Source organism: Bufo gargarizans, chromosome 5 (assembly GCF_014858855.1).
Source record: "Bufo gargarizans isolate SCDJY-AF-19 chromosome 5, ASM1485885v1, whole genome shotgun sequence".
Classification (NCBI taxonomy): domain Eukaryota; kingdom Metazoa; phylum Chordata; class Amphibia; order Anura; family Bufonidae; genus Bufo; species Bufo gargarizans.
Genome location: NC_058084.1, coordinates 342,935,569 through 342,957,791, shown reverse-complemented (window position 1 = coordinate 342,957,791; position 22,223 = coordinate 342,935,569). Strand labels below are relative to the sequence as shown.

Below are 22,223 nucleotides of genomic sequence, written 5' to 3'. Positions count from 1 at the left end.
GCAGAGAAGAATACAAAGGCAGATGCTATTCTTTCCCTATTCATTTGATTCTTCTGATCAGGTAGAAAATCTCCAGCATATCATCAATCCTGTCTGCATTATTTCAGTCGCTCTGGTTCAGCTCAAGGACATCCAACCTGGAAAGACTTATGTCCCGTAAGGCTAAGTGGACTCAACTCATCTGGGGGTCACTGCTTCAAAGTAGCTGCTCACTCTTGTCTCCTGAGGACCGCTAGTCTGCTCTCCGAACATTATTGGTGGGCTTCGATTTCCAAGGATGTCCAGGATTTTGTTGCTGCCTGTTAAACCTGTGCCCAGAAAAAAAGACTTGCAGGACATTAACTCCCAGTGCCAGTGCCTGACGGTCCATGGCAACAACAGACTTTTCCTCTTTGGGATGCTATTTAATTTGGGTGGTGGGTGACTGATTTTCAAAAAATAGCACATTTTGTACCTGTGCCTAGTCTTTCTTCTGAATCAACTGGCCAACTTATTCCTGAAGCATATTTTCCAGTTCAATAGTTTGCCCCTTCGATCTGACACGATATGAGTAAAGTTCACTTTTATATTCTGAAGAGCTATCTGTGTACTACTGGATACCAAATTGGACTTTTCCTTTGCTTACCGTTCGCAGACCAATGAACAGGTGGAACACAACAATAAAGTTTTGATAAATTAATTACGACACTTCACTTCTACATGTCATGATGAAACCCCTTTCTGCATTGTGTATGGTCACTAATTACAGAATCCTCTTGTGGTAACAGTCTCCTCGGGAGTTCCAGCAGCTGATTCCTGTCATCTTTGTCCAGACCTAGAAAAAAACCTAAAGCCTTTCCTCTACAGGGCTCTGCTCACTGAATTTCCTCAAACAAACAAACTCAAAGTACCCTCATACAAGTTGGCACCTTGCCTTACTGGTCAATTTGAGGTGTTAAAACAATTTAATCTGGTCTTACGTTACACCTTCCAGTCTCCTTAAGTATTCCTAATTCTCTTCACGTGTCCTCGACTCCTCAAGCCAGTTGTCTTTAATTGTTATTCCAGAGGTTTTACTCCCATTTCTTCTCATGGTGGCACTGAAAATGTACATCAGTTAAGCGTATTCTGTAGTCCTCAGAGCCCAATGATGCTCCTGTTCTGCTGAAGCGGTTCCTGCAACTTTCCAGACGAAAGAAAGGATGTGGGGTGAGGGTGGTACTGTTGCAATGAAAGCCCATGCCTCCCGCCTCTGTTCTCCTGGGCGGGCATAGGCACCACTCCACCCAACCTCCTAAACTTTTTCTGACCTGGACCTGCTGATCTTCCCCTGCATCCTTGCAGTGGGCCCAGCCACCAGTTAACTGCTTCTTCCTGGCAATGTTTCTTCCTTCTACTCAAAGGGCGTTAGCCCCTTCCAGCTCTTAAAGGGCCATTGTGTGCACCCCAATTCACACCAGCTTATGGCTTGGGTACACAAGACACCTTCCCCTATAATAGGATGGCTTGGTAACAGGTTCTCTAGCTTGCTAGTTCCTGCAAAGGTGTGCCGTGTCCATTTGTTTGCCCAATTCCTGGATTCTGACCCTCTGCTGCTGGACCTCCGTACTGACCCTTGGCTGCCTGCCCAGACTGTTTGGTCGTACTCTGCCTGCCCTGATCTCAGCTTATCCCTTGGTGCCCTGCACTGATGTTTCTGACCCCCTTTGGTCAGCTGTCAATCACAGATTATTCCATGAGGTAGCAGCCTGGTGATTTCCCTGCAGTAAAGTTCAGATCTCTGTAGAAGGTTTAAATGGTGATTACCAGGAGACTGCAATGATTACTCCAAGCTTTGGTACTGAGGTACCAGTCGCTGACTTCGGATCCATGTTTTAAAGTTTAAAAATTGATGGTCGAAGTTGATACTCAATTCGCCTTGCCGGAGCCAATACATTTTAATGCTGTATGGAGACAGGTCACGCTTCATCCTGCTTACATGAGTTCCCCTGGACACCTGCCTGTGTGCTAACGCTCTCACTAAAATGCTGCCAGAACAGGCCCCACAAATGCCTGACCGCCCACCCCTCTATATCTTTTACCACATGAAAGCGCTGCTTAAAGGGATTCTCCGGGAATTAAGAAAAGGAAAATACTTAAATATTACTTTATGATAAATATATTCCCAAATATCTTTCATTATTTATATTTGCTCATGTTGTCTAGGGAGCAATCATCAGGGGAAACAAAATGGCAGCCGACCTGTTAGTACATACAAAACCTGTCCTAATCACACAGCAGGACAAGTTACTTCACCACACTGAGGTAAAGAGCTGCCTCATCCTCCTCTCTGCTCTGCTTGTCAGAGATTATGATCCTAATTACAGATCAGATCTTCAGCTGAATCTCTGTGGGAATGGAGTTCATGAGGAGACATGAAGTACAGAGAGGATGGACAGGACAGACTGTGGTAATGGAGACTGAATATAATAGCTACTGCTCATTATCCACATCCCCACCACCATTCTGTACTTCATGTCTCCTCATGAACGCCATTCTTGCAGAGATTAAGCTGATGATCTTATCAGCTGTATACGGACAAGCAGAGCTGAGGAGGATGAGGCAGCTCTTTATCTCAGTGTTGTGAAGTAACTTGTCCTCCTGTGTGATAAGGACAGGTTTGTGTGCACTAATAGGATCGCAGCCATTTTATTTCTCCTAATGATTGCTCTCCAGGCAAAACAAGCCTTTTTAACTAATGAAAAGTATTTGGGAATATATTTATCATAAATTATTAAAGTATTAAAAAAATTTTTTATTCCCGAAGTACCTCCACACATACGAGAGTCCCCCTCCACAGTCGCATCATTAGGAAGCGCCATCAAGTAGTAGTGCGCTGAAACTGGCCAATCAACAGCCTCCCTAATAAATAACCATATCTACTTGCTACCTAACAGTTTTTTCTGCCCTTTTGCGAGTATGGAGATTTCTAAGTGGATACTTTGGAACCAGCAAGTATTGCTGTGATGCCCGTGTTGTTCAGTGCGCAGGGAAAGCTTGAGGTTTATTAGTATGCATTACTTTTTTCATAGCGTAATAGTGCCTCAAGGGAAAGCTTGAGGTTTATTAGTATGCATTACTTTTTTCATAGCGTAATAGTGCCTGTACAAGCATCTATTGCAACCTCTGGGTTCTACACCACTGTCGTAATACTAAGGACTTCACAGTGCACTTAAGGAGTAGAATCTGGCAGAATAAAACGTCATATTTACACTACTCCTAAAGAGCTCCACGAATGGAATGTTTGTTAGCACTTATCTTTAAAGAGGGCCTTTCAGGTGTTTTCTTTTTTTTTTTTTTAGTTTAATTAGTCACAGCCAGGGAGAAGGTGAGCTTTTTTTCTCTCCCTGGCTGTGATGCTCTCCGCTGTGATTGGATCGTGTGACAGCCAGGGAGAAGGAGACGCCCATTGAGAAATCCTGAAGTCTCCTCCTACCTGTACCGATGCTCAGGATTAACATACTGAGCAGGAAAACAGCGAGGTGTATGAGCTATATGAAACCGATGGGCAGGGTGGCAGCATCAGTACCCTGCAAGGAACGTTTTTAATTAAACTAAAAAACAACATGAAAGGTCTTCTTTAAAGGGGGTTGTCCAGGTTCAGAGCTGAACCCGGACATAACCCCTTCACCTATTTAGTACTTACAAGTACAGCATCGGCACATTTCATGCTCTGATGCTCCCCATGCCCTGCATCGCGCAGGCAAAGGACTGTTTTGTTTACATTTTTATATTGATAGGCAAAGGCTCCATCCTAGCAGTGATCCCAGTGACAACACTGGCACTAATTGGTGGTCTATAGCGCTGTTTTACAGGCTAGCACAGCACTAAAGACACGGCCATTAGAGCCATGATATCATTGGGCTCACTATTAGGCAGGAATCTCCGCCTAGCATTCCCATACAGAGACCTGGTACATTACCAGATCTAAAGAAAAAGCCCTTGCCCTGCACGATAATGCTTCGATGCTCCACTCACGCATGCTGAGGGAAGAACGGGTTATGTCCGGGTTCAGCTCTGAATTCGGACAACCCCTTTAATGCACTATGAAAGCATCTTTCTTACTAGTGGTCATCCAGCATGTCCAAGCATTTTAAAGAAATTATACACTGCGGCTAAACATAAAATAAAACAAATTACTTAGGTAGATACAATGTAATCTAATTTTCTGTACCCTGTAATAATCATCGTGTGAAATGAACGATCTTTGAATAATCCCATCTCCATTAAGAAGACCCGATAAAACCGTTTGAATGCTTCTATCCACTTTCTGGAATGAAAAATATAAAAATAAATAAAAGAAATACAGATTAACAGGAAATTGTTTCCCATGAAATGTTAAAGTGCACACTTTAAAAATATATTATTTACCTGTGTTAATGAAGCCTGTAGGAGTCACTTTATGAATACTGATTTCACCAAATCGAAGACCCGTTTTATGAAAACATTAAAGTGTAACGGCCATTTTTTTTTTGCCAGTTTATTAAATGTGTCTGTAGTTTTTACAATTCTCATAAAAAGAATTGCTGACAAAAACATTTAAAGGGTTTCAGTCGCTAGAATTTTCAGTATTAAACTGGCTGACATTAGCGATGTGCTAATGTGAGCTGCACCTAACCCTGCTATTCTAATTATCCGTGCCCCCGTTACGGTAGAATTCTTACTTTTATAATATGTAAATGAGCCTCTAGGAGCAGGGGGGTGTTGCTCTTGCATCTAGAGGCTCCCGTCTCCCACCTCAAGTCACGCCTTCCAAGTGTTGATTGACAGGGCCAGGCCTTCTGCCTGCCCTGTGCCCTGGGGAAATCTCACGCCGTTCAGTATTCTGCGCAGGCGGGGTAGGGGGAAGGACGCTCGCAGGCAGCCAGCTTCCTCACCTCGCCTAAGCACAATACCAAATGGAGCGAGATTTCCCCAGGGCACAGGGCAGGCAGAAGGCCTGGCCCTGTCAATCAACACTTGGAAGGCATGACTTGAGGTGGGAGACGGGAGCCTCTAGATGCAAGAGCAACACCCCCCTGCTCCTAGAGGCTCATTTACATATTATAAAAGTAAGAATTCTACCGTAACGGGGGCACGGATAATTAGAATAGCAGGGTTAGGTGCAGCTCACATTAGCACATCGCTAATGTCAGCCAGTTTAATACTGAAAATTCTAGTGACAGAGACCCTTTAAGTCATACATTAGTAATGGCATCACAGGTCAATGAGGAACCCCTAAAACACTGAGCCCCACAGTAGCTTAGATTATTGTCAGTGTCAAATATGTTTTTATGTGAACCCACTGGAATGCTGAAAGGGGTTGTCCGGTGTTTTACTATTGATGACCTATCTCTTTGCTGCTGTCTATGGCAAAGCAGCAGTGGACAGGAAGAGAGATGGGAGACCGCACCGAATCACTGCGTGCACGGTCTCCTCATACAGCTGATCGGCAGGGGTTCCGGACCCCCACCAACGTGATATTGATTAACTATCCTGAGGATAGGTCATCAATAGTAAAAGCCCGGACAACCCCTTTAATGTTGAATTTAGGGGTGAGGTCTCGAAGTACACATAAAATGCTGACTGAAATAAGGCTACTTTCACACCTGCGGCAGCGATTACAACAGGCTGTTCCAGCAGAGAACAGCCTTCTGTCTTTCTCAGGATCCAGCACTGCCGAAACAAAATGTGCGCTGGCCCCATTAAGTATAATTGGGTCTGGCGGAGATCCAGCCACCTTCCCGACAAAAATTGCGAGAATCGGCCAGAGACAAACCAATGCATGCTGCGATTTGTGTCCAGCCGATTCTTGCCATTTTTGCTGGAGGATCAGACGTCCAGATCTCCATGCCGCCAATGTGAAAGTAGCATAACTCAACTAGCCAAGAAGCATCCGTGGTTACTGTATATCCACACAGGTACACCACCCGTAACAATGTGGCTCCTCTGCAGCCTATTGGGCCCCAAGCCACGTGAAAGATGTGACAACCACATTTTTTATTTTTTTTTACTCATCTGAGCAAACAAATATTGGACAGGGTACACCAAAAACTGGATTTTTGTACTCACCGTAAAATCCTTTTCTCGTAGGATGCATTGGGCCACTAGGAGTAAAAAGTGTTGGCTCCTCCTATCTGGGCTATACCCACTGCAGATGCAGGAGCAAACCAGTAGGTAGAAAAGCAGTAGGAGCACAAGACAAAACTATAAGCCAACAAGCCCTAAACCAGAGAGGACCTACAGAAAAGACTAGCCACAGAGGGTGGGATCTGTGTCCCCCAATGCATCCTACGAGAAAAGGATTTTACGGCGAGTAGAAAAATCCAGTTCTCTTGAATGCATTGGGGGACACAGCACCATGGGACGTCCTAAAGCGGTCCACAAGGGAGGGCAGAAAAACAGCCATACAACGCAACTAACTCACGGCTGCTTGGAGAACCCTGCAACCCAAACTGGCATCAGCAGAAGCCAAGGAATGGATGTGATAAAATTTGGAAAACGTGTGGACAGAAGCCCAGGTGGCGGCCTTGCAGACCTGGGAAGCTGAGGCCTGATGTCTAACCGCCCAAGTGGAATGAGCAGTCAACCGAAAGGGAGGAACACGCCCCTTCGCAACATAGGCCTCCTTAACTAGAGACCTAATCCAACGGGATATGGTGGCCTTGGAAGCTTGCAGGCTCTTGCGAGGACCCTCAGGGACCACAAAGAGGGATTCCGACCGGCGGAAGGACTCAGTAAACTGAAGTTAGAGGCGAAGAGCCCTAACAACATCCAAACGGTGAGGAGAACGCTCCCTAGGATGAGAGGACAATCTCCTCATTAATGTGGAATGAGGACACCACCTTAGGGAGGAAGAAAGGGACCAGACGCAGAACCACCTTATCCTGATGAAATACCAAGAAAGGGGATCTGCAAGAGCGCAGCAAGTTCAGAAACTCTGAATAGAATCGTCACAAGAAAGGCGACCTTAAACGAGATAAAGGAAAGAAAAATATCCTGTAAAGGCTCAAAGGGAGATGACTGAAGAGCGTCCAGAACAATGTTCAAGTCCCACAGGAGGACAAAAAGGCGTAACGCGGTGAGCGACCCCCTGAAAAAAAAGGTTCTCACTTGGTGGCAAGAAGCCAGCCAAGGTTTCTGGAAAAGAACAGATAAGACCGAAATCTGACCCTTGAGAGAGGCAAGCAGAAGGCCCTTGTAAAAGCCCGCCTGGAGGAAAGACAAGACTCTGGGAATAGAAAGGTAGAGAGGGTAAAACAGAGTAGCCTCACACCAGGAAAAATAAGTCTTCCAGGTACGATGATAAATTCTGGAAGACTGGGGCTCTCGTGCATTGAGCAGTCTGGATAACAGACTCCGAGAGACCGCGGAACCTCAATACCGTAGCCTCAACAGCCATGCCGTTAAATGCAGCTGATGTAATCTCGGGTGGAGTAGCGTACCTTGGGAAAGGAGGTCGGGACGAAGAGGGAGACGGCACAGCGCGTCTGCAAGAAGGAACCGAAGATCTGCGTACCATGCTCGGCGAGGCCAGTCCGGGGCCAATAGAATCGCCGGAACCCAGGCCGACTTCAGGCTCTTGAGAACCCTGGCATAGAGTGGAATGGGAGGAAAGAGGTACAAGAGACTAAACTGGGACCAAGGAAGGACCAGAGCATCAGAGGCCAGCGCCTGAGGGTCCTGGGACCTCGCGAAGTAACGCGGTACTTTGTGGTTGAGATGTGAGGCAAAAAGGTCTATGTCTGGTGAAGAAACACCTCGGGGTGAACAGACCACTTGCCCGGGTCGGGGCTTTGGCGACTGAGAGTCTGCTGCCCAATTGTCGACCCTGGGAATGTAGACTGCAGAGAGGACTGGAACAAAGGACTCCGCCCATCGAAGTATAACAGAGGCCTATTCCATGACCCTCACACTTCTGGTGCTCCCCCGATGATTCAGGTACGCCACCACAGTGGAGTTGTCCGTCTGGATTCGGACTGGAAGACTGGAGAGAAAAGGTGTATCCAATGAGAGAGACAGAAAAAAATATCGCCCTGAGCTCCAGAATATTGATGTGCTGGGAGGAATCCGCTGCTGCCTGTGGTGGCCCTGAGCAGAGAGGGATCCGAAAACGGCTCCCCACCCAGTCAGGCTGGCGTCCGTGGAGATCACCCGCCAACAAGGGGAAGAAAGGACTTGCCCAGAGATGGGGTGCGAGGAAGAAGACCTTGCGGACAAGATGGGGAAGACTAACTAGATGGTCGAGGCCCAGCTGTGACTTGCCCCAGCTGGACAGGATCGCCAGCTGAAGAGGCCTGGAGTGGAATTGCGCAAACGGAACCATCCGGCCCAAAACCCGCATGCACGTCCGAAGAGGTAGAGGGGACAGCTTGTGAAGGCGAACCACTGCATCTCGGAGAGCCACCACTTTGTCCTGGGGAAGGAACACTACAGAGGCAAGTGTCTAAGGTCATGCCCAGGAAAACCATTCTCTAGCAGGGAACCAGGGAGGACTTGGGATAGTTGACCAACCACCCGAACTGAGACAGGACAGACAGGGTGAAACGGCCAGGTTGTCCTCCAGAGACTGAGCCTTCACCAACAGGTTGTCCAGGTAGGGAATCACTGCCACCCCCCGAGTGCGAAGGAGAGCGATAAGAGGGGCCATTCGACCCCGGCGCTCGCTCCACTGAGAGAAAAGGGACGCACCGTGCGACCCTGCGTCCTCTGTTAAGAAAAACAAACAAACAGGCGAGGCTCGGGCCAGATCCCCCGGAACCCGAGAAGGGAAGAAACATTTGAGGCCTGGAAGCGAATTCTATCTTGTAACCACCGGAGGAGGGGTCCGTCTCGAAAGGACTGGTTTCTAGAGCCAAAGGGGCGAGCTCTGAAGGCGCGCTTGGATCTAGATTGGGGCAGGTGTGTGCTCTTGCCCCCTGTAGCGTCAGAGATAATCTCGTCCAGCATAGCACCAAATGGCCTGGAGCCCGCAAAGGGGAGGTTAGTGAGGGAGCGCTTGGCCAGACCTTCAACCAGACCTCCCTGCGCTGCGTGACCAAGAGGGCCGCAATCCGCGCAAAAAGAGAGTGCTGAAGTCCAATGAGGCCTCACAGAGGAATGTTGTCGCTTGGGACATCTGGAGGGCAAAGCTCAGGATGTCCGCAGAGGTATCCTGCTCTGCGAGGTCCTGCAACCACACCGAAAGCGCCCTGGCTACCCAGGCCGAGGCGAATGCGGGCCGCAGACCAGTGCCTGCCAGAGTGAATAGAGTCTAAACGCCTATCAACGGAGTCCTGTAGGGGAAACCCATCCAGGACTGGTATTGCCGAATTCTTAGCCAATCTGGCCACCGGCAGCTCGACCATAGGAGGAGAAGACCACTGCTGCACATTATCTGCTGGGAAAGGATACAGAGTATCCATGCACCTTGTGGCAGAAAAACGGTGATTAGGGCGCTCCCAAGCCTTAGAAAGGACCTTGGCGACTCGCCGTGAATGGGGAATGTGACTGCCTCTGGTGAGTCACACCTACTGGAGTGGAAAAGGGGGAATTCCTGGCTACTAGAAGGAGGTTCCCCCTGTATGTCAAAGGTGTCACGGACCGCCGGGACCAAGTCTGCCACCATGCTGGAGAGCTTAGGCGAGGGTTCCAGTTCAGTGTCCTCGTCCGAGCCGGACCTTTCCCCTTCAGACCTGCAGTCCCCGCGAGGGGGAGAGGCTGAACACTCCTCCAGGTGAGGGGGAGAAGCAGAGTCTTCCGAGGAGGGATGCTGCTGCGCACGCTGCCTTTTAAACGGTCGAGCGTCCTCTGTGGGGGGCACCGGAAGGTGGAGCGGTGCTAACCACAGGCATCGCAGGCGGTGGATCCGAGGCCGCCATGCGTTCCATAAAGGCGCGCAAGACTTGGGCCAAGTCTGCGGCCGCCCTAGTTATCGAAGAGGCCCAGGAGGTCTCCTCCGCGGGCTCCGAAGGGGCGGAGGAGGGACTGGGCTGGTTTGGTGGAGGGGGAGGAGGAGAGAAAAAAAAGAATACAGGGACAAGCCTGCAGAAGCAGGAGTGTCACCTCCTTATCCGACACAGCTAAAACTGAGGTCCTCCTGTTGGAGCATGGGGGTATAGCCAAGTGGAGCTGTTTTTTCTTATTTGCATAGCATCTCCTCCTAGTGGTGGCTTAAGCTATACCCATGGTCTGTGTCCCCCAATGGAATGGGCGAGAAAAGCAGGTCGTGTCTGCCTCCTACAGACACTAGCTATGCAGTGGGTATAGCCCAGATAGAAGGAGCCAACACTTTTTACTTCTAGGGTCAGCTGGGCATGTACCCATGTTGCTGTGCTTCCCCCCCCCCCCCCATGCATTCAAGAGAAACAAATGTTTGTTAGCTGCTCTCTGGCTAATAAAGTTTCCCTAAACTGGGAGACTCACAAATAATAAATTATATATCATACAGAGGGGGCCCTTAACCACTTCAGCCCCGCTAGGTGAAACCCCCTTCATGACCAGAGCACTTTTTACACTTCGGCACTACACTCCTTTCACCGTTTATCGCTCGGTCATGCAACTTACCACCCAAATGAATTTTACCTCCTTTTCTTCTCACTAATAGAGCTTTCATTTGGTGGTATTTTTATTGCTGCTGACATTTTTACTTTTTTTGTTATTAATCAAAATGTAACGATTTTTTTTCCAAAAAATGACATTTTTCACTTTCAGCTGTAAAATTTTGCAAAAAAAAAACGACATCCATATATAAATTTTTCGCCAAATTTATTGTTCTACATGTCTTTGATAAAAAAAAATGTTTGGGCAAAAAAAAAAAAATGGTTTGGGTAAAAGTTATAGCATTTACAAACTATGGTACAAAAATGTGAATTTCCGCTTTTTGAAACAGCTCTGACTTTCTGAGCACCTGTCATGATTCCTGAGGTTCTACAATGCCCAAACAGTAGAAAACCCCCACAAATGACCCCATTTTGGAAAGTAGACACCCTAAGGTATTTGCTGATGGGCATAGTGAGTTCATAGAACTTTTTATTTTTTGTCACAAGTTAGCGGAAAATGATGATGATTTTATTTTTTTTAATTTTTCTTACAAAGTCTCATATTCCACTAACTTGCGACAGTTAAAATGCCCTGGCAATTTAGGGGCCCAAATGTGTGAGAAGAACTTTGCAATCAAAATGTGTAAAAAATGACCGGTGAAATCCAAAAGGTGCACTTTGGAATATGTGCCCCTTTGCCCACCTTGGCAGCAAAAAAGTGTGACACATCTGGTATCGCCGTACTCAGGAGAAGTTGGGGAATGTGTTTTGGGGTGTCATTTTACATATACCCATGCTGGGTGAGAAAAATATCTTGGTCAAATGCCAACTTTGTATAAAAAAAAAATGGGAAAAGTTGTCTTTTGCCAAGATATTTCTCTCACCCAGCATGGGTATATGTAAAATGACACCCCAAAACACATTCCCCAACTTCTCCCGAGTACGGCGATACCAGATGTGTCACACTTTTTTGCTGCCAAGGTGGGCAAAGGGGCACATATTCCAAAGTGCACCTTTCAGATTTTGCAGGCCATTTTTTACAGATTTTGATTGCAAAGTACTTCTCACACATTTGGGCCCCTAAATTGCCAGGGCAGTATAACTACGCCACAAGTGACCCCATTTTGGAAAGAAGACACCCCAAGGTATTCCGTGAGGGGCATGGCGAGTTCCTAGAATTTTTTATTTTTTGTCACAAGTTAGCGGAAAATTATGATTTTTTTTTTCTCTTTTTTCCTTACAAAGTCTCATATTCCACTAACTTGCGACAAAAAATAAAAAATTCTAGGAACTCGCCATGCCCCTCACGGAATACCTTGGGGCGTCTTCTTTCCAAAATGGGGTCACTTGTGGCGTAGTTATACTGCCCTGGCAATTTAGGGGCCCAAATGTGTGAGAAGTACTTTGCAATCAAAATCTGTAAAAAATGACCGGTGAAATCCGAAAGGTGCACTTTGGAATATGTGCCCCTTTGCCCACCTTGGCATCAAAAAAGTGTCACACATCTGGTATCGCCGTACTCAGAAGTTGGGGAATGTGTTTTGGGGGGTCATTTTACATATACCCATGCTGGGTGAGAGAAATATCTTGGCAAAAGACAACTTTTCCCATTTTTTTTATAAAAGTTGGCATTTGACCAAGATATTTTTCTCACCCAGCATGGGTATATGTAAAATGACACCCCAAAACATATTCCCCAACTTCTCCTGAGTACAGCGATACCACATGTGTGACACTTTTTTGCAGCCTAGATGTGCAAAGGGGCCCAAATTCCTTTTAGGAGGGCATTTTTAGACATTTGGATCCCAGACTTCTTCTCACACTTTCGGGCCCCTAAAAAGCCGGGGCAGTATAAATACCCCACATGTGACCCCACTTTGGAAAGAAGACACCCCAAGGTATTCAATGAGGGGCATGGCGAGTTCCTAGAATTTTTTTATATTTTTTTTGCATAAGTTAGCGGATATTGATTTTTTTTTTGTTTTTTTCTCAAAGTCTCACTTTCCGCTAACTTAGGACAAAAATTTCAATCTTTCATGGACTCAATATGCCCCTCACGGAATACCTTGGGGTGTCTTCTTTCCGAAATGGGGTCACATGTGGGGTATTTATACTGCCCTGGCTTTTTAGGGGCCCTAAAGCGTGAGAAGAAGTCTGGAATATAAATGTCTAAAAATGTTTACGCATTTGGATTCCGTGAGGGGTATGGTGCGTCCATGTGAGATTTTATTTTTTGACACAAGTTAGTGGAATATGAGACTTTGTAAGAAGAAACAAACAAAAAATTTCCGCTAACTTGTGCAAAAAAAAATGTCTGAATGGAGCCTTACCAGGAAGGGGGGGGGGGGGGGGGGGGTGATCAATGACAGGGGGGTGATCACCCATATAGACTCCCTGATCACCCCCCTGTCATTGATCACCCCCCTGTAAGGCTCCATTCAGACATCCGTATAATTTTTACGGATCCATGGATCGGATCCGCAAAACACATGCGGACGTCTGAATGGAGCCTTACAGGGGGGTTATCAAAGACAGGGGGTGATCACCCCCCTGTCACTGATCACCCCCCCTGTAAAGCTCCATTCAGACATCCGCATGATTTTTTACGGATTCATGGATCGGATCCACAAAACACATGCGGACGTCTGAATGGAGCCTTACAGGGGGGTTATCAATGACAGGGGGGTGATCAGGGAGTGTATATGGGTGATCACCCGCCTGTCATTGATCACCCCCTGTAAGGCTCCATTCAGACGTCCGCATGTGTTTTGCGGATCCGATCCATGTATCCATGGTTCCGTAAAAATCATGCGGACGTCTGAATGGTGCCTTACAGGGGGGTGATCAATGACGGGGGTGATCAGGGAGTGTATATGGGTGATCACCCGCCTGTCATTGATCACCCCCCTGTAAGGCTCCATTCAGACGTCCGTATGCTTTTTGCGGATCCGATCCATGTATCCGTAAAAATCATACGGACGTCTGAACGGAGCCTGACAGGGCGGTGATCAGGGAGTTTATATGGGGTGATCAGGGGTTTTTTAAGTGACGGGGGTGTGTGTAGTGTAGTGTGGTGTTTGGTGCGACTGTACTGACCTACCCGAGTCCTCTGGTGGTCGATCCTAACAAAAGGGACCACCAGAGGACCAGGTAGGAGGTATATTAGACGCTGTTATGAAAACAGCGTCTAATATACCTGTTAGGGTTTAAAAAATTCGGATCTCCAGCCTGCCAGCGAGCGATTGCCGCTGGCAGGCTGGAGATCCACTCGCTTACCTTCCGTTCCTGTGAGCGCGCGCGCCTGTGTGCGCGCGTTCACAGGAAATCCCGGCCCTCACGAGATGACGCGTATATGCGTCGTTGAGCGCAGGGCTGCCACCTCCGGACCGCACATCTGCGTTAGGCGGTCCTATATATATATATATAGATATATATAGAGAGAGAGATAGATAGATAGATAGATATATATATCTATCTCTATCTATCTATCTATCTAATGGCCACCTCTGTACTATTAGTATATAAAATAGCCCCCTCTGTATTATTAGTATATATAATGGCCCCCCTCTATATAATGATAGTAGAGGATGATCGTAAAGTGAGGAATCAAAATGTTTTCTGTGAAACTCTGTAGGCTGAGAAGCGGCTGAAAGAAGGTATCATGGCGGTCTTCTCTCTGAATGAAGACGTTGAGGAGAGAGAGTCTACATCACAGGAGATGTCACTGGATGGATGAGGTATGTGGTGCTGTATTCTACTGTATATTTTGTAGCGATGTATGTAATGTCCATCCACATATCTGGATTGAGAATATGGCCCACCCTGCCGCATCCTGGCCCCAGACTTCAGTTCACACTGTGCGTGTTCTGAATTTTGGGGCCTCACATCCATCTACTACATTATCTGTACTTATCACTGTGTTGTAGTGTTACATATGACTGCAGATGACATCTTCTACATTATCTCAAAAATGGGCGTGTCCACAGGTTGGGGGTGGGGGGCTTGGGCACAATACATGGCTTGCCCCGGGTGCTGGCAACCCACTGACACTCCGGACCCAGAGCATGAGTATAACACAGCTCCCGTCCTGAAATCCTAGCACTGCTGGGGTCACATAGCATTATACCAATTTATAAAGCTATGTAACCCTTAGAGGTCTGGAATTTATTGGATAACTGTGACAGCATTAGGTCAGTGTTATCCAATACATTCCAGAACTGTAAGGCAGAATTGGTATCTTCAGCAGTACTACGCACACAGGGACATGCACAGAAAAAAGGGGGTGGAGACAGGTGGTGTCCGAGAGCTGCCAAGTAGGATTTAATAGGTGATTATGTAATCCTGCAGTTCACAGGTAGTTGGCCACACAGGCTGGGTTCACATATGTGCTTAGCACTCTGGCAGTCTGTTCTGGTGGAGGAACAGACTACCGGAGTTCACCGTTTCTGGCATAGCCAGATGCCCGTTCACTGTAATAGGAACTGGCTGCTTTCCGGTATATATGGTGGCTTTAGGTTGGACAAAAAATGCTGCGTATAGTACTTTTTGTCTGGCTGAAAGCCTGCATGGACGCCGGATACAGTATATTCCGGCAGTTTGTTCCGCCACCAGAACAGACTGTCAGAGTTCAAAGAGTAAACGTGAACCTGGCTTTACACAGGAAAGCATGCACTGCTCTGGGGAAGGACATGGTCTGACTGGAGATTACATGACCAGTTGTACAATCAAAGGGTTAAAAATTTATATAGAGTTGACCAAGCTAGGATGCAAAAAAAGGGGGAGCAAATATTTCTATGTTTTCTGAAGAAAGCAAAGAATAATGCAGAGAAAAAAATACAAGGATAAAAACATTCATGATAAGTTTACTCTGCAAAATGCCAATGTTACCTTTTGTGGACTTGTTGAAACAGGTTGCTCCTGGATTGACAAAATTTCGGCAGGCAAAATTTCACTAGTAACTTCATTACCTGTATTCCATGCCGAAGCCTGTAAATGCAAGCAATTTGAACAGATCTGTCAAATAAAACAAATGCAATTCACCAAAATCATCTGCACTGACGAATAGCTAAATCTAAAACCGCTGTCTACAGCTCCTTATTGGAGATTTGCATTTTATCTTATTTCTCAAGTCATTGTTCTAAAGTCTTTTTAAAGGCTATGTACACTTTTGGGGGCAACTTAGTATTGCATTTTACTTATTTTGAACCAAAATCTTTTTTTATTGGTCTTTATTAAAAAAAATATGAATCCTTTTTGTGTACACAGCTGAGATGCTGTAGTAGTGGATTTTCTGTCTTTTCCATCATTTGGGGAGCTAATGACCCCTTATCTCTGCTCTCTGACCTTATAAACACTAATTATAGCCTAAATAATTTTTCTTGACCTCTTAGTAGTTTAGAGATAAGGTTTATTAGATGACTGGCACAAAGCAAAAAGGAGATTTTTGTGAAACTCACCTGTAAAATCTTTTTCTCGTCTTTTCCATTGGGGGACACAGACCATGGGTATAGCTTAGAGGTATTACTAGGAGGGACACCATGCAAAAACGAAGCTCCTCCTCCTCCTCGGGCTATACCCCCAGACGGACTTCAGTCGTTGCAAAAGCAGTAGGAGAAGGAGAACTGAAAAAACCACAATGGAAACCATCACACCAACTAAACAAAAAAAGCGGACGGGAGCTGTGTCCCCCAATGGAAAAGACGAGAAAAAGATTTTACAGGTGAGTTTCACAAAAATCTCCTTTTCTCGTACATTCCATTGGGGGACACAGACCATGGGACGTCCAAAAGCAGTCCATGGGGTGGGAAAAACCAACACCGCCAGGAGAAAAAACGTCCAACCGTTAAACGGGCACCACGGCCTGCAATACCCTGCGCCCGAGGACAGCATCAGCCGAGGCCAGCGAGTGCAACTGATAAAACTTTGTGAACGTATGCAAGGACGACCAAGTGGCAGCCTTACACAACTGGGAGGTGGAGGCGCGATTGCATCTGGCCCAGGAAGCTCCCACTGCCCTTGTGGAGTGAGCGGTGATCCGCGACGGGGGAACCTGACCACGAGCGCGATAGGCCGCAGCAATAGCGGAACGGATCCACCGCGCCACAGTAACCTTGGAAGCCGCCAGACCCTTACGAGACCCCTCGGGAACCACAAAGAGGGAGTCCGAACGACTAAAGGAGGCGGTGGCCCCCAGATACACTTTCAGGGCCCTGACGACGTCCAGGGAGTGGAGAGCACGTTCCTTGGGGTTCGCCGGAGAAGGACAAAAAGAGGGCAGGACAAGATCCTCGTAAAGGTGGAACGGGGAAACCACCTTGGGCAAAAAAGAAGGAACCGGCCGTAGCACCACCTTATCCTGGTGGAAGACCAGAAAAGGCTCCTGACAGGAAAGCGCGGCCAGCTCCGAAACCCTCCTGATGGAGGTAATGGCCACCAGAAAAACCACCTTCCAGGTGAGGAAGACTAGAGAGACCTCCCTCAGAGGCTCAAAAGGCGCCTCCTGAAGGGCGCGCAGGACCTGGTTAAGATCCCAGGGGGGTAAGGGAGGAACATACGGAGGAACCGAATGCGCCACCCCCTGCAGGAAGGTTCTCACAGGCCCCAAAAAAGGCAATAGACCGTTGAAAAAAGACCGCCAAGGCCGAAACCTGACCCTTCAAAGAACTGAGCGACAGCCCCACCTCAACGCCGGACTGTAGAAAGGCCAGCACCACCGGAACAGAGAAACGAAGCGGCGGAAAACCCGACTTCTCACAAAAGGTTAGATAGGCCCTCCAGGTGCGATAATAGATCTGCGAAGAAGCCGGCTTTCGAGCTCTGATCATGGTTCTCACCACTGTATCAGAGAAGCCTCTCTTCCTCAGGATGTAGGTCTCAATAGCCACGCCGTTAAACGCAACTGACGTGAATTCTGGTGGAAGAGCGGTCCCTGAGATAGAAGATCCTCTGTCGGGAAGAGGCCACGGAACGTCCGCTAGCATTCGGACGACGTTGGAGAACCAGGCGCGGCGAGGCCAATCCGGAGCGATAAGAATGGTCGGTATCCCCTCCGCCTCGATCTTGCGCAGCACCTTCGGCAACAGAGGAAGTAGAGGGAAGACAGAGGAGGTCGAATCGTTGCCAAGGAGACACCAGCGCGTCCACTCCGCACGCCCTTGGGTCCCGAGCGCGGGCCAGGAACACCGGCACCTTGTTGTTTAGCCGGGACACCATTAAATCCACGTCTGGACGGCCCCATCGGCGGCAGATGTCCTCGAACACCTCCGGATGTAGGGACCCCTCTCCCGGATCCACCTTGGTGCGGCTCAGAAAATCCGCCGTCCAGTTGTCGACGCCCGGAATGTACACCGCCGACAACACTGGAACATGAGACTCCGCCCATAGGAGGATCCTCGCCACCTCCTGCATCACTGCGCGTTCCGCCCTGATGATTGACGTAGGCCACAGCCGTGGCATTGTCCGACTGAACACGCACCGGCCGAGCCGCAAGGAGGGAAGTCCAGTGGGAGTTGAAGATCGCCCTTAGTTCCAAAACGTTTATCGGAAGACGGGATTCCTCCGTCGACCAGACCCCCTGAACTGTGAGGTTCTGGAGAACGCCTCCCCAACCGATGAGGCTGGCATCGGTGGTGACTATCGTCCAGGAGAACGGAAGGAAGGACCTCCCTGATGAGAGATTCGGGGAGGCCTGCCACCAGGGGAGAGACAACCGAACGTGCCGGGACAGGCGGACGGGAGTGTCCAGACCCCGAGAGGTCTTGTCCCATAGGGCAAGAATTCACTGTTGTAACGGTCGAGTGTGGAACTGGGCATACGGAATCGCCTTGAAGGAGGCGACCATAAGGCCCAGAACCCGCATGCACTCCCGAATGGTGGGACGAGGGGCTTGTAGAAGGAGCGACACCGCCCTCCGAATCTGAGAGGACTTGGAATCCGGAAGAAACACCCGAGAACTCAAGGTGTCCAAAATCATCCCCAGGAAGGAGAGTCTCTGGGAAGGGTGCAGAGAGGATTTTGGTAGATTGATCAGCCACCCGAACCGTTCTAGAGATTGAACGGTAATTTGGACGCTGTCCTCGGCCTGTGGAAGAGACGGGGCTTTTATCAAGATGTCGTCCAGGTAGGGCAACAACGAGATGCCCCTGGTGCGAAGAAGCGCCATGAGAGGCGCCAAAACCTTGGTGAAAACGCGAGGGGCGGTCGCCAACCCAAAAGGCAGGGCGACGAACTGGTAATGACGACCCCAGATGGCAAAACGCAGAAAGTGATGGTGAGACTTCGCAATCGGGACGTGTAAGTAGGCGTCTTGAATGTCCACAGACGCGAGAAATTCCCCCGGAAGCAGAGAAGCAATAACGGAGCGAAGGGACTCCATGCGAAACTTCCGCACCCTTAGAAACTTGTTCAGAAGCTTCAGATCCAGTATCGGGCGCACCGACCCCTCCTTCTTCGGAACGACGAACAGGTTTGAATAAAAACCTGTTCCCTGTTCCTCCGGGGGAACGGGAAAAATTACACCCCAGTCCAGAAGAGAGGAGACCGCCAAAAGGAGGTCCGAGGCCCTGGCTGGATCCCCCGGAACGCGAGACGGGAAAAGGCGTTCCGGCGGGCTGGACGCGAACTCCAATTTGTAACCGGACGTCACAATCTCCAGAGCCCAGGCGTCCTGAACGTGAGCCCTCCAGACCTGCTGAAAGGAGAGCAAACGGGGAGGGCTGCTTGGGAGCAGGGGGACGGGTTGACTGTGCCCGTGGTCGCCAAGAGGGCTGGGAAATTAATTCGTCCAACTGGGCTCCAAAGAGCCTAGATCAAGCATGTCAAACTCAAAGGCTAACATGGGCCAAAAAAACTAAATTTAAGTCTCAGACGGATCCGCTCTGAACGCAAGTGTGAAAGTAGCCTTAGGGGCGAGAACCTGGGATCTTTCATCCCTTGTCCTATTCAGCTCTATCAGGGTGAATAGGACCTCACACTGCCCCTGCTGCTCTGTGCCTTGTGCACACAGCATCAGGGATGTTACCATGGCAACCAGGGCTTCTGTAGCGTCCTGGCTGCCATGGTAACTGATCGGAGCCCCAGGCTTACACAGCTGGGGCTCCGATCAGAAGCTGCCACTGCACCACCAATGAGGGGGAGGGGAGAGGTCCCTGTGGCCACTGCCACCAATGATTTTAATACTGGGGGGGGGATGAGAGGGGCTGGCGCACTGTGCCACCAATGATTTTAATGGGATGGGGGGTTGAGTGCACACTGCACCACCAATGAAAAATTACCCCTTTATACAGGAGGCTGGTACTGGCAGATCAGCAGTTAACCCCTCAGGTGCGGCACCTAAGGTGTTAACTGCCTCTGATCGCAGCTCCCTGTCAGCGGCAGGGTGCCGGCAATGCGATTATGCTGCCGGCATCCGCCTCCTGTATTGTGTTAAAGACTTTCACTATCAGGCCACACAGAGCGGCGCCCAGCAATGTCTCAGCACTCACCATTAGTCCTGGGCGCCGCTCCGTTCGCCCGCAGTGCTCCATTAGTGTCTCCTGCTCCACATGCTGCCGATTACTATCGGAGCGATGGGAGGAGACATCAGCTTCACTAGTGGGTGTTCCTTCTTCCTGGCTGTAGCGCTGTCCAATCGCAGCGCAGGGAGAAGGAATGCCCACTAGTGAAGCTGATGTCTCCTCCCATCGTTCCAATAGTAATCAGCAGGAGAGGAGACAGTAATGGGGCACTGCGGGCGAACGGAGCGGCGCCCAGGACTAATGGTGAGTGCTGGGACATCGCTGGGCGCCGCTCTGTGTGGGAAATGGGAATAGTCCTATCATTGGTGTCTCAGTGCGCCCGCCCCTCCTCCCCCCCTCTCTTCTCATTGGTGGCAGCAGCACAGGGGGAGGGAGGACAGCTTCCTTCTCCCTGTGCTGCTGAGAGAACATGAGCGCGCCGATAGCAGCGCGCTCATGTTCAGAGATACTAGACTGCGCAGAAGCGCAGCCCAGTATCGAAAAAACGGAAAACCCGGTATCGATGACAACCGCCATCCTTCAACCGCTCCTAGACCGCCTCTGACTTTTATTTCATCTCCGCCCGCCTCCAGGTAACCAGAGCAATGAATATCTTTGCCGGGCCGCAAAGATATTCATTGCGGGCCGCATGTTTGACACCCATGGCCTAGATCCTTCAAAGGGAAGGTTAGCGAGGGAACGCTTGGAAGAAGCATCAGCATCCCACACCTTCAACCAAACCTCTCTACGCTGAATGACCGAGAGGGCCGAAATACGGGCAAATAGGGAACCGATATCCATTGAAGCTTCACAGAGATATTTAGAAGCCTGAGACATTTGGAGAATAAATTCCAAAGTGTCTGCAGGGGCGCCCTGTTCCGTCAGATCCTGGTGGTGGCGCCGCAACCACGCCGTAAGGACTCTGGCAACCCAAGCCGACGCAAAAGCCGGTCGCAGGGAAGTGCCTGCCAGAGAGAAGATGGACTTGGAAAGTGAATCCAGGCGTCTGTCCACCGCATCCTGCAGGGAGGAACCGTCTAGGACAGGAAGGGCCGTGTTCTTGGCTAACCTGGCCACCGGAGGATCTACCTTAGGGGAAGAAGTCCACTTTTCCACCAAGTCAGAGGGGAAAGGTTAAAGCGTATCCATGCGCTTGGTGGCCGAACATTTCTGATTGGGTTGGTCCCAAGCCTTTGATATGACCGCTGTGAATTCCTCATGAACGGGGAACACCGCGGATTCGGGCCTTTTAGGCGGAAAGAGGGAGAACTCCCGACTAGTGGAGGGAGTGGAATCTCCTTGGATATTAAAAGTGTCACGGACAGCCTCCACCATTTCGGATAAGATGGTGGAAAGCTTAGGCAGGGGTTCCCGCTCCGTGGCCTCGTCCGATCTGGACAATTCCTCTTCAGATTTGCGCTCCCCACGAGAGGGAGAGTCAACCGGGCATGCCTCAAGGCGTGGGGGAGAAGCGGAGTCATCCGACGAGGAATGCTGCCGCTCACGCTGCCTCTTAGACGTCAGACGCCCCCTGTGAGAATCACTGAGAGAAGATGGAGCGGTGGACGCTACTGGAGTAGTAGCTGCCATACGCTCCATGAAGGACATGGCTGCCTTGGCAACTAGGGCCAGTTCCGCTGCCGCACTAGACATGGTTCCGCAGGGGCAGAGGGAGGACTGGGCTGAGCAAGAGAAGGAGGCTGATCCTGTCCAGGAGCAGGGCACGAGTCACAGGTGCCAGAGGCAGAAAAAGGCAGAAGGCACACCTTGCATGACCCCAAAAGAGCCTGAGAGGAGGCCTTGGCAGATTTAAGTGCCCCAGGCTTTGGCATGATGGAACCCCACAGTAAAAGATCTCCTACCAGTTGCTGCAAAGATCAGGAGCAGAGCAAGCTGTTATCCAGTCGTCCCAGCAGCTGGTGGGATGCCAGAGCTGACATGTTGAGCCTGGATCCACTTTTCTTCTGTGGGGGGATGGGAGGTAGCCAAAACACGTCGAAAGACGGTGGCAGACACTCCACGGGGGCCAGGAAAGCGCAATGCTGACCTGCGTCCCCATCTGAAAAACAGAAAAAAATAACAAACAGGAGAAGAATAAGCGTCACCTCCTTGGACGGACACTAAGCAAAGACTGAAGTCCTCCTGGAGGTGTCTGGGGGTATAGCCCGAGGAGGAGGAGCTTCGTTTTTGCATAGTGTCCCTCCTAGTAATA

General features: G+C 49.2%; 1 protein-coding gene across 1 annotated transcript in view; it reads right to left on the bottom strand.

Annotated features, from left to right (window-relative positions):
- The window catches only part of DAZL (deleted in azoospermia like), a 113,549-nt gene that overhangs the window by 11,775 nt on the left and 79,551 nt on the right, over window positions 1-22,223 (bottom strand). The window contains exons 9-10 of the mRNA XM_044295520.1: window positions 15,405-15,503; window positions 4,193-4,288 (exon numbers count right to left, since the gene is read on the bottom strand). Coding sequence (XP_044151455.1) covers window positions 4,193-4,288; window positions 15,405-15,503 — 195 coding nt within the window. The remainder of the gene's footprint in view (window positions 1-4,192; window positions 4,289-15,404; window positions 15,504-22,223) is intronic.